At 38.3% G+C, this 14,756-nt stretch overlaps 2 protein-coding genes across 2 annotated transcripts in view; one reads left to right on the forward strand and one right to left on the reverse strand.

Annotated features, from left to right (window-relative positions):
* Positions 1-4,567, reverse strand: part of LOC135480343 (uncharacterized) — a 9,059-nt gene extending 4,492 nt beyond the window's left edge. The window contains exons 1-2 of the mRNA XM_064760171.1: positions 4,428-4,567; positions 1,386-1,485 (exon numbers count right to left, since the gene is read on the reverse strand). Coding sequence (XP_064616241.1) covers positions 1,386-1,485; positions 4,428-4,497 — 170 coding nt within the window. The 5' untranslated portion in view covers positions 4,498-4,567. The remainder of the gene's footprint in view (positions 1-1,385; positions 1,486-4,427) is intronic.
* A 3,882-nt stretch (positions 4,568-8,449) lies between these two features.
* On the forward strand, positions 8,450-10,853 carry LOC135480538 (huntingtin-interacting protein K-like). Its single transcript, XM_064760391.1, has 3 exons — positions 8,450-8,605; positions 9,214-9,321; positions 10,723-10,853. The coding sequence occupies exons 1-3, from the start codon at positions 8,450-8,452 to the stop codon at positions 10,816-10,818; spliced, it is 360 nt and encodes a 119-aa protein (XP_064616461.1). The 3' UTR covers positions 10,819-10,853.
* The last annotated feature ends 3,903 nt before the right edge of the window (positions 10,854-14,756 follow it).

Below are 14,756 nucleotides of genomic sequence, written 5' to 3' on the forward strand. Positions count from 1 at the left end.
TATCATACCGGAGACACCATACATGACAACAACCAGTCACATTATACTAGTTGACACCGGGCTAACCAGTTTGGTTTCCTTCTTTTAACTTCTCAGTGCTGAGCAAACAAGCGAAGCAGCAATAAGTACCATTTTAAAAGTCTTTGGTATGAGTAGTATGACCCAACCAGGTTTTATCCCACGTCTCTCGACTTCAATTTATTTATTTATTTGATTGGTGTTTTACGCCGTACTCAAGAATATTTCACTTATACCACGGCGGCCAGCATTATGGTGGGTGGAAACCGGGCACATCCGCAGGTTGCTGGAAGACCTACCCACTTACAGCTGGACTTGAACTCACAGCGACCGCATTGGTGAGAGGCTTGGTGAGAGGCTAACCGGCTGAGCCACGGAGGCCCCTCCCCCTCTCGACTTCGAGGCTCTAGCCATTAGACCACCGAAGCGCTCACACGAAACCGAACTGATCTGTAACTTGCCTTGGTGAATATATGTTACCAAAATTCAATTTAATACAGTTTTCAAAAAGAAAAAAGCAAGAAAAAGGGTTGAGGGCCATGAACAAGGCAAAAGCAGACAAAAAAGTATAAAATGGCTATAATTTTATTGAAAACTGATGAATCTGCCCGAAACTCCATCTTGAGTGGTAAGTCATCATGTACTATGTTTCAGTTCAACATGGTCTTTTGCAAAAAGTCCAGGAAACTTATTTGGTACGGGCTGACGGACTGACGGAATGACCGACTGACGGAATGACAGACTGACGGACTGACGGACTGACAGACTGACGGATATAGTTCCCTTCAGCCTTATAGATGTATGAAGAATCAACATACATCCACCAATCACAAGGCCCTCACATGACCAATCTCACGTGACCAATCTAACATAAGAGTTTCATGATTTTTATCATTACAAAAATTCACAAATCATCCCAAAACTTTAAACTTCCCATGTGCAATATCATAATAAAGATGCACATCATCCGTACTTGTAAGAAAACAGCAAAAAAGGGGTGAAAAACAAGAGTTAACTTCATAAAATGGAAAAAAAAAATCATCACAATTCATCACCAAACTCCAAAAGGAGCGAGAAACTTAAGGCTGGGCAGATATTTATCTAATTCTTTCTTTTTTCTATGTTTCTTTCTTTATGAATCTGTTTATTTAGTTGACTGGCATTTTACGCGGTGCTCAAGAATATTTCACTTATGCGACGGCGGCCAGCATTTTTGGGGGAGCAAACCGAGTCTGTTGAAATCCACGATCATGAACAGATATAATGGGGACTAATAATATCGAATTGTTTGTTTATACCCAATGACTTCAAGGACATTCATATATGGGATAAATTATTATTACAGAAAATAAAGACAGAATACGAACTCGCAAATTCTGTTGATATCATTACTGGCGACGGCGGTAGTCAAGTCCGTACTCTGGCCATGGCATTCAGCTACAGCGCGGATCTCACATCTGTCATCTTCTACAATAACAATAAATAAAAATAACATAAATATACAAATTTTATCCATTAAATAAAATAAATAAAAAAATCAATGAAATGAAATGAAATGAATAAAACAGTGATAGAAATGAAATGGAATAATGAGTGAATGAATCAATCAAACAACCAATCAATCATTCAAATAAAATCAAATATTTATTTACTTATTTATTTGAATTGTGCCTTGCACCGTTCTCAAGAATATTTCACCTGTACGGCGGCGGCAAGCATTATGGTGGGAGGAAACCGGGCAGACCCCAGGGGAAAACCCACAACAATCCGCAGGTTGCTGACAGACCTTCCGAAAGTGCTCTAATAGAAGACCATCTTAATGTAAAACTAACCCTCTCGGGTGTTTTAATAGGCGTCAGTCACGCCAGAAATGAATGAAGGCATGATTATGCCTTTTAGTGTAACACGTCACCAATATTTCAGCCATAAGGTGGCGAGCATAAGAAAATATCTCCCGTAAACGCATGGAATAACTTTGTCAATTTGAACGATATATATATATTTTTTTGGCTTAACCCAAGAAACATCTTTGATATAAAATATAGATCAAGAATAATATGGCAACAGAAACAGTTCTCAAATGTGGCCCGTGCACAGGCAATGTACAAGCCTTTCAAAAATGACCTCCAATACACGACACCACCTTGTCTGTGTAAACAACGCTCTCGGGCTTTGTGACCCATGTATAATCTATCTAACAAATACATAGCAGACATATATTTCACCCACAAGATCTTGTTCTCGAACAGAAAACCAGTCAGAGATATATTTATTCAGGTGACGTGTTTTAGCCTCCAGGCCTATATGTGTAATAATCATCTCATGCGTCGTCATGGGAACAGAGATAGGTATACTTAGCAGACATTCACCTTTATATGACTTAAATGCTGCCTAAAAGTTATACGATACAAAACAATTTTCAGTTTAGAAAACAAAGGAAAGAAAGGAAAGAAAGAAAAAAAAGACATATAAGCAACTTGTATACATGATACTAAATAAAACTACAAAGATAGCTCCAATCCATTATTTTTTGTTTTGTTTTTTGGACAGGGTTTAAATTTTTTAAATAAAGAAATAACGGTTTTCATAATTAAGGATGTTCGACTATTAACAATACTAAGATCATGGGGACATCTTTTTATCAAGGTAAATGTAGCAACATTTACATCAAAAAATGATGCTACTCACTGTCTTTAATTTTGTTCATGCATTTGAATGCATTCTACAAAAGTGTAATATGGATACTGCTGTGCACCATTGTCTCTGACAACATTTTAAGTCGTGTGCTATATAACTTGTAATCTGAACACATTCCTTAGTAATCAATAACTTGTCACATGGGCACATTTTGAGTCGTTAGCAATTAACAGCTTGTCATATGAACACATTCTGAGTCGTGAGCAATGTACAACCTGGTACACTGCTTGAACACATTCGGCACGAGTACTGTTTACTGTAGCTTGATGTTTGAATTCTTTCTGAGTCATGCTCATATAAAATGTACCGTTTTAATACACATGTGCAATACTTATTACACGTATTATATACCACATATATTATCATTTTACCGACATCTATATGCTGCCTCAACACGATGCATCTTGTCATTATGGGTCGAAGTGCAAGTTACGAAGATAGATAAAGTCTTAAATATTTAAGTAATCTGTAGGAAATGTTTGGACCGTCGCAGTATTCTCCAATATATAAATATTTCTTTGGCACCGAAAATATGTGTCACATGTCTTGTATCTATGGCGGATTTGTAAGACTGCATGTAAGCATGGAATGGAATTATAACAGTCACAGCTGTGCGCAGAAGTGTCATATATGCGTATAGTAAAGATCACCAGTTTCAGGCCACACTGGGTGTATAGGCCTACATGCCGTGCCATCTGGCAACAACAAAACACAAATGTAGAATTTGTATAGGTCAACGATCTCGTTGAGCTGCCTGTAAATAAACCACTGCTGCATGCATACATTTGAATGAACTCTCCTTACGACCAATCATAACAATGGTTTTTAATGTAAAGTAAAACAACCAGAGCGGGTCCAATACATGTATTCATGACTGCTCATCACCATGTGACAGAAAAACTGTTAAATGCGACGTTAACCCCAAGCAAACATACATACATACAGGTACTAAAATAGGTCAACCACACTATACAATCCCGGTTCCTAAATGTCATGAGAAGGGGAGAGAGAGAGCGCCCTTCTCCAGCGTACATGGTTGAGTGCTCGAATCCGGCTATCACTACGATTCGGAACTGACTAAGTCTCGGCTTTTGTTAGGTTCCTGGCTGTGGCAATATATATGATATGATTTTTTCTTCAATGAATCCAGATCAAAGTAGCCGATAATTTACTCACCGTCTATCCCTCACCCCCCCCCCCCCCCCCCACCCGCCCAACCCAACAATGAATAAATTAATTCGTAGGTTGAGATTACTCAATAACGGTTTTCCTTGTCACGGCATTTATCCCCCCACCCCCACGTTTATACTGTTACATGTAGAGAGACGACCCTGTTGTGAACGCGGACCTGAGAGGAAGCCGCTGACACACACAAAGCGCCACGCATTCTTTCTTCAGCGTGACTGGCATATAATGGAGTCCATTTTAAATACGCATCGTCAGTCTTTTTTGTACAAATCCGGCCAGTATACTTCATATGAACACTAAATAATCCACAGTACACACCTAAATATTTATATAAGCCTTACATATATTACTGCGTTCTGGAATTATGTCTGCCTAAATCACACAGTGATACGAGTTGATTTCACAGGTGAGTCAGACGTGTTTGTTTTACCATGCCGGTACCAGAGCCTCGTACATGAGTGGTCTTCCAAACAGACTTCATTTTCACCAAAAATCCTCAAATATTATATCAAATTCGAACTTACCTGCTTTTGATAAAGAGATCACTCCTAAAACAATCACCAGGTAAACTCCGTTTGTTAAAAATTGTCCCATTTTTGCCAGCGTTGATTTAGAGTTGCTGTGTCAGGTGTGTGCTCATCGCCTACTGAATCAAACGGAAAACTGTTCTGTGTTGACCTAGTTCAGCCCTAAACTGCGCGCAGTGTACGAAATGAAATTAACAACTCTGTCGCAAAACACAAGTGTGGGTTCCCATTTGCATAGACTACATCCATGCGCGTTTGTCGACAAATATGTAAGTAGAACACAAAACAGAAAAGATAATATATATAACTGATTTACTTAAATGTCCTGTACACAAAAATTTAAACCAACAGAAAATGGAAGATGAGAGTCATCGTGCAGCAGAGTTTATAGTACATGCCCCGAAAACAACCGCCGGCTACGAGGTTCACCAATACCTGCGTGTCCTGGTTGTTTTCGTAGTTCGGTCAATTCATTCAGTTTTCATTTATTTTTCTCTAGTGCATGAAATAGCCTACATATTATGATTTTTGTTATATTTATAAAACGAAACAAGACCCATGTAGTATTCTATAGGCACACATGCGGTTATAACTTGAATAGGCCTATAAACAAAATAATACAAAAGGCCCTTAGAACTCTGGATGGCAAAAGGTCGTTGACATATATGTATATTGACCCAGTCAGAAAAGTATAATATGATATTAAACTGACATCACCGCGAACGTGTATAATTAGTTCAAAATTATTTTATTTATTTATTTATTCAAGCCGTACTAAAAATATTCTCCTATATCTCAAACACAATGTTCTTATATTCAATATATATCTGTTTGAGACACGTTATACGTTATATAAAAAAGTAGTATGTAGTCAATGGAAGTAAGTAACAAGTCGAGGTCGCAATTATACATATTCAAATATTAGTATACGAACTTTTCACTTATACTTAGACGGTCAGTTTCATCAGTGACTGAAGACAAAAAGTCTCTGTAATTCCAGTACACCAAAATACTACTTAGGGCCTAGGCCTAGATGCATGGACTTGAATGAAGTCATGCTCATCTGCTGGCACATATACTTCGTGACAAATGTTAGGGTTTCAGAATTACAGCAATAACCTTATGCAAATATACAATGTTCTTGCAACACTAGTAAGACGTTGACGTAACAGCAGTATAAACTCTACATATGTATTATATAGGATTTACAGCATGCAAACATGCGTACGTATGGGCGTATGTGTTGGCGTCTAAGTATGTCTATATCTACATTTGTATAATGAAATTCCCAGTTATAAATGATTTACATGGTTTGTTGTTATAACTGGAGAATAACCGATATATGTGCATAAAGGTAAAGTATTTGCCTGTATTTATTTCTAGAGTTTAGCATAATTCCTGAATAATATATAGTTGTTTATGTAGGCCTATAGGTATTGTATATACTTGTGGATGCACGTGAACATAGCTCGAGGATTAGCGAATAGGCAGAAACAACAAGCTTCAGAAGATCTTAAGTCCAGATGGGACGTTTGTTATAGCCCATATAAAATACAGTTATATATTTTAAACTGAAGGAAAACTGAAGGAAAAGCCAATGTGTCATATCAGAAACTTAAAGGCGAAGGCGAGGATTGGTATAATAAAGAAAAGGCAAATCTATCGATGTTTTACAGGTTTGCAGATATAATTTAGTAGAACGCCGAGCACACCAAGTAGGTAGGAGATATCGGCGCTATCCCAGGACCTGTCCGAGTGTTCAGTAGAGAGGAGACGGGGTTGTATACCTGTCGGGCTGGGCCAGGTTTTATACATACCTCAGAGACCGGCACTACACTTATGGTGTATACTCTGATATAACAATCACAGATATACGTATACACATATAGGTGTTGTGTCAGTTAAAACGTGAATGCAGTTAAATCAGATAGGCCTATAGATTACCACAACATCACACAATGTAATATAATTATAATTTATTTATGTTTTCACTCAAAAATATAAATCTGTTAATTTTAACAGAAAGTCTGTTGTCTGAGTGATGTTAGAATGTATCCTGTGTTCAGAACACAATATTCTGTCACATTCAACAGAATATCCTCTTAGTGTAATAGAGTAAGTGGGAAGGTCTGCCAGCAACCTGCGGATGGTCGTGGGTTTCCCCGGGCTCTGCCCGGTTTCCACCCACCATAATGCTGGCCGCCGTCGTATAAGTGAAATATTCTTGAGTACGGCGTAAAACACCAATCAAATAAATAAATAAATAAATAGTGTAATAGAATCTTCTTGTCGAATTGATTGAAGGCGTGTGTTATATTTAACAGAATAATCAGTTGCAATAGCAGAATATATTCTGGCATCACCAAGACAAAAGGCTTTCCGTTAAAATTAACAGATTAATTTTTTGAGTGTTTGTTTCTCGAGGCATTCAATAGCAAACTCTTTCAGTGGTTATCTAAGGCTATAACAGCGGACGAGAGGCGTTAACGGTATACTAACATGGATTCTTAAGATGGTTTTTCCTGCCAAGCGAGGCAGGAAAAAGTACCATTGTTGAAGTCTGGTGAAAAACCTGTACAATAAATCACATGGACATCATTCCGCGACTCGTACTTTGTATCGATCCTTCTATATTTCTGATACCTCATATTGGATTGGTCTTGTTCGTTGAGAGTGAAAGGTCGTCGTGAATAGAATAAACTACCAAATTCATTAAAAGATTGTCCCTCTAAATCTCTCTTTCAATTACAGTTGAAATTTGATTTAATTATTAGCGTGAATAGTGTGATTGCCACTAGCTGATCACGCATTAAGGATTTGTAGCCTTTCACTATTCTATAAAAGTCATGTTTTCTGTCAACTGTGGTTTATGTGGTGACTAAAAATGAGATCCATAGAAATCCAATGCAGTTTTTATTTTTTTTTTTTCACTTTTTACACGGGCAGTCTTGCAGTTTATGGATGCGTGGAGTAAACCGGAGTAAACCACGGCCCATTGGCAAGTCATAGGCGAACTTTCTCACCATACTGATGGGAGACAGGTGCATCATCCTTGACCAACGTTACTCGGCGCAAACAACCATGCAGACATGCGCCGTCAATCGATTGTAACTACATGCAAGACATCACAAGTAATAACAAAATTGTACACTTTATTACACTTAATTGTATTGCTGTTGATCTTGCTCTTCGCAGTGTTAATTATTCATTCGCCAAGGTTCGTGCTTTTTACAGTGTGACTTCACCACTGTCAGTTCCTGTACCAATCAGGTCGCGCGTTCGAATCCAACCTACGCTTCTTCCGCCGCGGCCTTAAATGAGGAGGATTTTGAGCAAAGGGAGATGGTTTACTCCTGAAGCTTTGGTTTCTCCCACCCATAAAAACTGACCACCGTTGTATGAGAGAAAAGTTCTAAGCAGTACACGGAGTTAAACGTGAATAAATAAATAACCTACCGGTACGGTAAATAAAACAGATCATTATTGTGTATAAGCGATTGCGGTACTGATCATCAATCAAATAAATACATTCCGGTACTGTAAATAAAATATTCAGATATATTTCCGCATGTTAGCAAATATCTCAAAAATCGCAAAAATCTCTGAGCGGATTTCGATGAATTTTGTGCATAGTTAAGGTATGGACAAGCACTTACACTTAGGTTGTGATCAGAACACAGTAAAGTCCCTGATAAAAAGCGTTTTTTTCATGAGGCAAAAGTTAGTTTTGTATAAAATGAAGTTTTAATGAGTGTAGAATGTTCAGCAGCGCCCTTTCATTTTGATCACTGCTGAATTGACGCACGCTAGGTTCGAACTCGTCACCTCAGTCGATTTCTGGACTGCTCCGGTTATATCATTTTACTTTTTATCAAACCAGTTCAAAGCTGTGATGTACACGTTTAAAAAAAAAAACTTTTGAAATCGTTTAACGTATGTTTACTTTTAACCTTTTGTAGAATTAAGACAACTGGAGTCCGTTTCCATTCTTCTTTTCCTCGTTTTAACACTAACTCAAAATGGCCAACGAAGAAGACAGCGTGGAGCATGATGGGGATGACAACAAGTCAAATAAGGGAAAGAAGATCGCCAAGCATGACTCCGGGGCGGCAGATCTCGAGAAAGTTACAGATTTTGTGGAAGAAGCAGAAATATCGTCACAAAATTTTGGAGATGTAAGTGTGGACATTTGCTCATATTACAACACTACACATAGGTAAGGGTCCAATATTCGTCACCAAAACACAATTCATGATTTAACATGATTGCACCAACTAGGGGTGATTTTGAAGTTGAGGTTGCTGTAACGTGGTAGAGTGACATCAGTTCATCGAAGAACCAGCTTTTCACAGTAAACATCGGAGAAGGGGCTCACCGATTAACAACAGGATCCTTAGTGACCCCAAGGATTAACTGCCAGTCACCTTTTCGATTCTGAATACTAATTAAAGGTGAAATGGAAAAACTTTTTGGACTTTAACTCTATACCATTCACCTTTGTTGGCAGAAATTGAATGGTCAGAGTAAATAGTGAAATTCAAGTTTAATTGCCAATTTCATTGATAATTTAATTTGTTTTAATATTTTAGGCGTATAGCCAGGGCTTCTCTGTGCCTTTGAGCCAACCTATTCTGATAAAATTAACATGGGGGAGATAGGAGAAATGAAACAAAAATTGAGACTGAGATACGCTGATGTCAAATTCTGTTTTTAGCTGTGTGGGTGTCCATGTTTAACATAATGGTACTGCGTTATGTGAAGAAATCATATATTTGTTCCCCAGGCTATGCGAGTTGTGAGTGACAGGAAAGCAAAAGAAGCCACAGAGCGACAAATGAAAGAGAAAGAACTGTCCAAGGTCAAGATCACTAAGGAAGATGTGGATTTAATTGTAAGTCATAACTGTCATAATAATTTCCTCTTGTACAGATAGAATCAGTCTCTCCAAGGAATTTCATTGCTGATTTTATGTGTCCCTACATCACCTAGGACTCCTAATAGGGGAGTTTCGAGTCCAAACTTCTTTTTGTTTTTATGGCTAGAGGTGAAAACAAGTCCTACCGTGTCGTGTTACCTGTCAAAACTGTTATGCAGCATTTGCTGGATCACCTTATCTAGAACATGGGCGTATGAAAACCATTTCACAAAAAGTCATTCAGACTAGACAAACGATGGAGAAACTTGAGAAGTTTCTAAAGGAAAGAGGTTCTTCTGGAACATCGTGAGACATGTGGTTGGTAAATTAATGTCTACAAAGGGATGACACAGGTTTACTGGTTTTACTTTGAACAGCAAGAGTTCAAACAAGAAACTCCCCTATTGCCATTGGCTGATTAGACGGGTTAAAATATCAACATACTCCGACTCATGGCAGAACTGCAGACCACACTCGCACAGGGTCTATAAATCATTGGGATGGGGAAAAGCAGGGGTGGGTGGGGGGTGGTGTTGATGAAGTGGGGGTGGTGGTTGTAAATAATTTATAAGCTGTGCAGATGAATTACTTACTGCAGAGGAATAGGCATGATGAGGACAGCTGATTTTGTCATGTTTGTGACATCACACAGTGACTATCACTGCTGTCTGCAGTGGACAGGAATTTTCTTAGCTTTATATGTGCATGGGTAAGCAAAAATGGTTTTCTGTTTGATAAATACAGTAGAGACAAAACCGTTGCCTGTGGCTTGGGGTTAAAATTTTACGTCCTGGGCTCAAATGCCCATTTACCCCTGTAGACATGTGAATAACTTTAAATCTCAAGGTCAACAGAGATGTTGGTTTAATACCACTGTGGAACACTTGACCCGGAAATTTGCATATTCCCCTTTCTCTCCAGGCCCTTGGTTGACAGTAATCAGTTGGGGAAACTTGTAGCATTTTGTACGATCTATTGTTCATTGAAGACCCTGACATATACATTTGTACAAACAACCAAGTTAATTTTGAAAAAACCCTTGTTACGTAGGGCAACACCAATTTTATTTTGTGTTTAACTGACACTAAACATCCACATATTGAATTTAAAAAAATTAAAAAAGCACCTTTTCATTTTTTTTTAATCTTGATATTCTTATAATCTTCCTGTTTTTATAGGCTTACTGATTATGTAAATACATCTTCATCTGAAAAAATTGGTAAGATGGTCTACATTTCTCAAAAATAAGATGGTCAAGTTTTAATTTTTATGGTTTTTGCCTGGAAATAACAGTAAAAATTGGTCTGGCCTAGATGTCAATTCTCCAACCTTGGTGCATATTGTACTTTTAACCTGCTGGTTTCTGTTCTTCCACAGATGAATGAAATGGAGATTGGAAGGAGTCAGGCAGAACGGAAACTGCGAGAACACAAAGGAAATGTGGTGGAGGCATTGATAGAACTAACAAACTGATGTATAGCATAATTAAGTTACTTCACAAGCACCATTAGGATGTACGTGCAGGATGCTCAAATTGCCATCGGAATGTAACAGACACGAACTATTACCTTGTCAAAATTCTTCTGGCAAGGAACAGAAGAATTACAGAAGTTAAACTGTAAATATGGAAGTGAGGTGATAGGAGTTGAAATGCATGTAGCAAGACATGAAAAAGCAGTTCATCACACAAGAGTATGGCCTAATGTAATGCTGTACCGTCATTTGTCCTCTTGAATTCATCCAATCAGATATCTCATTAATGCTTGCATGAAGGAAGTTCAAATTACCATGAACAAAAAAACAATCCAGAAAATATATCTTTCTACAGAATTGTGGGTAAGGAAGTACAAAACTGATCAGTTCATAGGTTCAGGGGTCAAAATGTATTTCGAGCTCTTCAGAGTTCGGATTCTAAGGTGTGAAATGCACTAGATTTCATTTATTGACATCCTAAAACAGCACAGAAGTTGATAAATTACATCAATCAATCCTTAATGTGTTTTTTTCATGATACAAACTTAGAAAGTCAATCTTTTGATGACCTTAGCTCAATGTGAGGTCATTCCATTTATTTTGGAAATGAGTGAATCACCCACCATTTTGATCCATGGTGTTTGGATTGCAGTATACAGTTCAAGTGATGGCAGTAAAAAGATGTAAATTATGTACAGTGTGGTCCTCTTGCTCTTATTCACATATAAATTTCACTTTCTTTTTTAAGCCATGTTCTGGTTATGCTTTCTTCACACAGTTCACTGTTTGTACATCGTGACTAAATGTCTTATGTCTTTAGAGGCCAGTAGTAAAATAGGTCCTGACGTAAGACTAGACTTTGACCAGTCAGGCCATACATGTTGGGCCCATGTGGAACACTTATGATCCATATGTCGGTCATAAATGGGGAACTCTGGCAGTGGGCATATGTTTCTTCCATGCATTGAAACTGACTTCAGTTATAGAAGTAAAGACCTTGCATCGTGCTCAGCACAAAAATGTTAGAGCGAGGAACCGGTCTAGTTATCTAGATGTCAGTGTAATGACGATGGGTGGGGTGTCATGTCTGGTGTTGTTGGCATGATACTTCAGTGGAGGCAGCACTTCGGCTCGCCCTGCCCCGAAGAAGGCATGGTATGCCCAATATGACCTCTCGTTATATGACGCTAATCAAATTATCACGTTCCGGGCTTTAGTGATTTATTCTTTTTATCCTGTTATTTCTCATAGGGTTGAGATTGGCCAAACAATGAATTTGTGAGGCTTGGAAAAAAAAAAATGCCTGCCACATCACTAAAGAGTTTGTAAACGTTGCTAAGTACTTAATATGGCCTAAGAGTTAAAATATCTGGTATTCTTTGCCTTTTGTAAAAGTGAAATAATTCATCTTGAGCAATGTACCATAAACCAATTTGAGATTTAAGGACCTCATTTCCATGAGTGACCATAGTTTGTTTATTTGATTTCGACTGAACGTCGTACTCAAGAATTTTTCTCTCATCCCATGGCATTCCCCTTTTTTGGGCGGAGGAATCTGGAACACCCAGCCCTTAAACCAAGAAACTTTCTCACACTGTTGGATAGACGACATGACCTTCAACAAACGTTAGTCTGCGCAAATGACCAAGAGCGTCAAGGACAGGGGAGCCCTACACGTTTGAACCAGCCCAATACATACGCCTTAATCAATTTTAAAAGTGGTGTGGTCATCGGTTGGCTATCCCAGCAGAAAAGGTGAGGGATGCTGGACGGCTGGAGATGCCCTGAAATCGTTTTACAGGGGTTTTATTCTTCACACAGATCCATTGTAGTGTTATGTGCTTAAGTCTACAGTGCATGTGTGTGTATGGGCTTTCATTGTTTTGGTCACCATTAAATTGCTTCGACTTCAAGTATGATTTATTGTATTTATTTATTTTTGGATGAAAAGTGGTGTGACTGCTTCCGACGTGACTGTAGAAGCTACAAGTACATTTTTAACAGCTGCATGTGTACAGGGGATTTGATGATTAATGGGAGACCTTTGTACATACGGCTAAGAGAAAAGTCAACATCAGATGTGTTAAAGGGGATTTGATGATTAATGGAAGACCTTTGTACATACGGCTAAGAGGAAAGTCAACATCAGATGTGTTAATCAAAGGGGATTTGATGATTAATGGAAGACCTTTGTACATACGGCTAAGAGGAAAGTCAACATCAGATGTGTTAATCAAAGGGGATTTGATGATTAATGGAAGACCTTTGTACATACGGCTAAGAGAAAAGTCAACATCAGATGTCTATCAAAGGGGATTTGATGACTAATGGAAGACCTTTTATACATACGGCTAAGAGGAAAGTCAACATCAGATGTCTATCAAAGGGGATTTGATGACTAATGGAAGACCTTTGTACATACGGCTAAGAGAAAAGTCAACATCAGATGTCTATCAAAGGGGATTTGATGACTAATGGAAGACCTTTTATACATACGGCTAAGAGGAAAGTCAACATCAGATGTGTTCATCAAAGGGGATTTGATGATTAATGGAAGACCTTTGTACATACGGCTAGAAGGAAAGTCAGATGTGTTAATCAAATGAATGTATAGTGAAAGCACTAAAAACTTCCAGTTCGCTGTTCATTGCTTATTCCCCTCACGCAGAGGCCCATAGCCTGCCGTCTACTAATAAATCTGACGCAGATGAATTATTCACATAATCCAGAATGACCAATGGAATTGGTCCTATTTTGAAGGTGCTGTGAATGACCAAAGGTGGTGAATACACGACAAATTTTACCACATTTGGTTTTATTTGTGTTTATTTAAATGGTGTTTTACGCCGTACTCGAGAATATTTTACTGCAGCCAGCATAATGGTGGTAACAGAGGGGTGGGGGGAACCCATGAGCTTCTGACGTCATTTTTAAGTACTGAGACTAATAATGGGTCCTGTTGGTGGCACGTTATGGCGCCAGTCATTGCCGAAGTAGTTTTTATTTCACTGGAAATGGGAGCCTCAGTATTCGACAACCTAATTTTGGTGAATATTAATAAACTATGTTAAAGGCACACCTCCACTCTGACCAATGAAAATTCGTACTCGTCTGTCATGGTATTTTTCATGTATAGAGCATTCATTGGCTAACAGGATTCCGACAAATTTCCCTTGTACCATTAAACCAGGCGTATTTTCGACAGAGCCTTTTGGGTTGATGGATCTTAATGGTCCATCACAGAGATTTTTTCACACTCACTCAAAGAGGCATCGGAAAAGTGGCTGAGTAATCAGATTTTACCCGACGTGGGCCGTTCATGCTGACAACCTATGCATTCCGTTGTTTCATCTGCTCATTAAGGAAAGTACAATTTGTCTAGATGCTGTTTTTATGAATTTACTACATTGGTTGGTGTTTAACGACTTACTCACACATACTTCACTTACAGGACGGCGGACAGGACTATCGTGGGAGGAAACTTGCAGGGCATGAGGGTAACCCATGACCATCCACAGGTTGCCGCACTTCTTAAGATTCATCAGCTAATTCGTAGGTAGGATCGGTCGGTCGGATGTTGGATGAAGCAACCTTACATAAGGCTAGTGTCGGAGTGTCGGACGTGAAACACAGAAAACCAGGAACCAAAGCTCCACTGAGTAGACCGGCCATGTTAACATACGTTACCACTAAAATGTCATCTTCACACGATTAAGACTTTCCTCACACACAATATGCATTTTGGTAAACAATACATTTATTTTACAGTTGTGATTTTATAATTACTTTAAAAAGTATCTTGTTCTTTTAAAAGTATTAAAACAAAAAATTAGCACTGCTGAATATAACTTTCTTCTCTTGGAACATAAAAACAGGCAGCATAAAAAAAAAAAGAAAAAAAAAAAAAAAGGAAAAAAAGAATAACCTTAAATCAACAA

This window comes from Liolophura sinensis, chromosome 13 (assembly GCF_032854445.1).
Source record: "Liolophura sinensis isolate JHLJ2023 chromosome 13, CUHK_Ljap_v2, whole genome shotgun sequence".
In the NCBI taxonomy this organism is placed as follows: Eukaryota; Metazoa; Mollusca; class Polyplacophora; order Chitonida; family Chitonidae; genus Liolophura; species Liolophura sinensis.

Bases quoted from the DNA above. Each gene is read 5' to 3' on its own strand.
- LOC135480538 (XM_064760391.1), top strand. From the start codon at position 8,450: ATGGCCAACGAAGAAGACAGCGTGGAGCATGATGGGGATGACAACAAG. The intron at 8,606-9,213 runs GTAAGTGTGGAC...TTTGTTCCCCAG, and splicing joins CGTCACAAAATTTTGGAGAT to GCTATGCGAGTTGTGAGTGA. The intron at 9,322-10,722 runs GTAAGTCATAAC...GTTCTTCCACAG, and splicing joins AGGAAGATGTGGATTTAATT to ATGAATGAAATGGAGATTGG.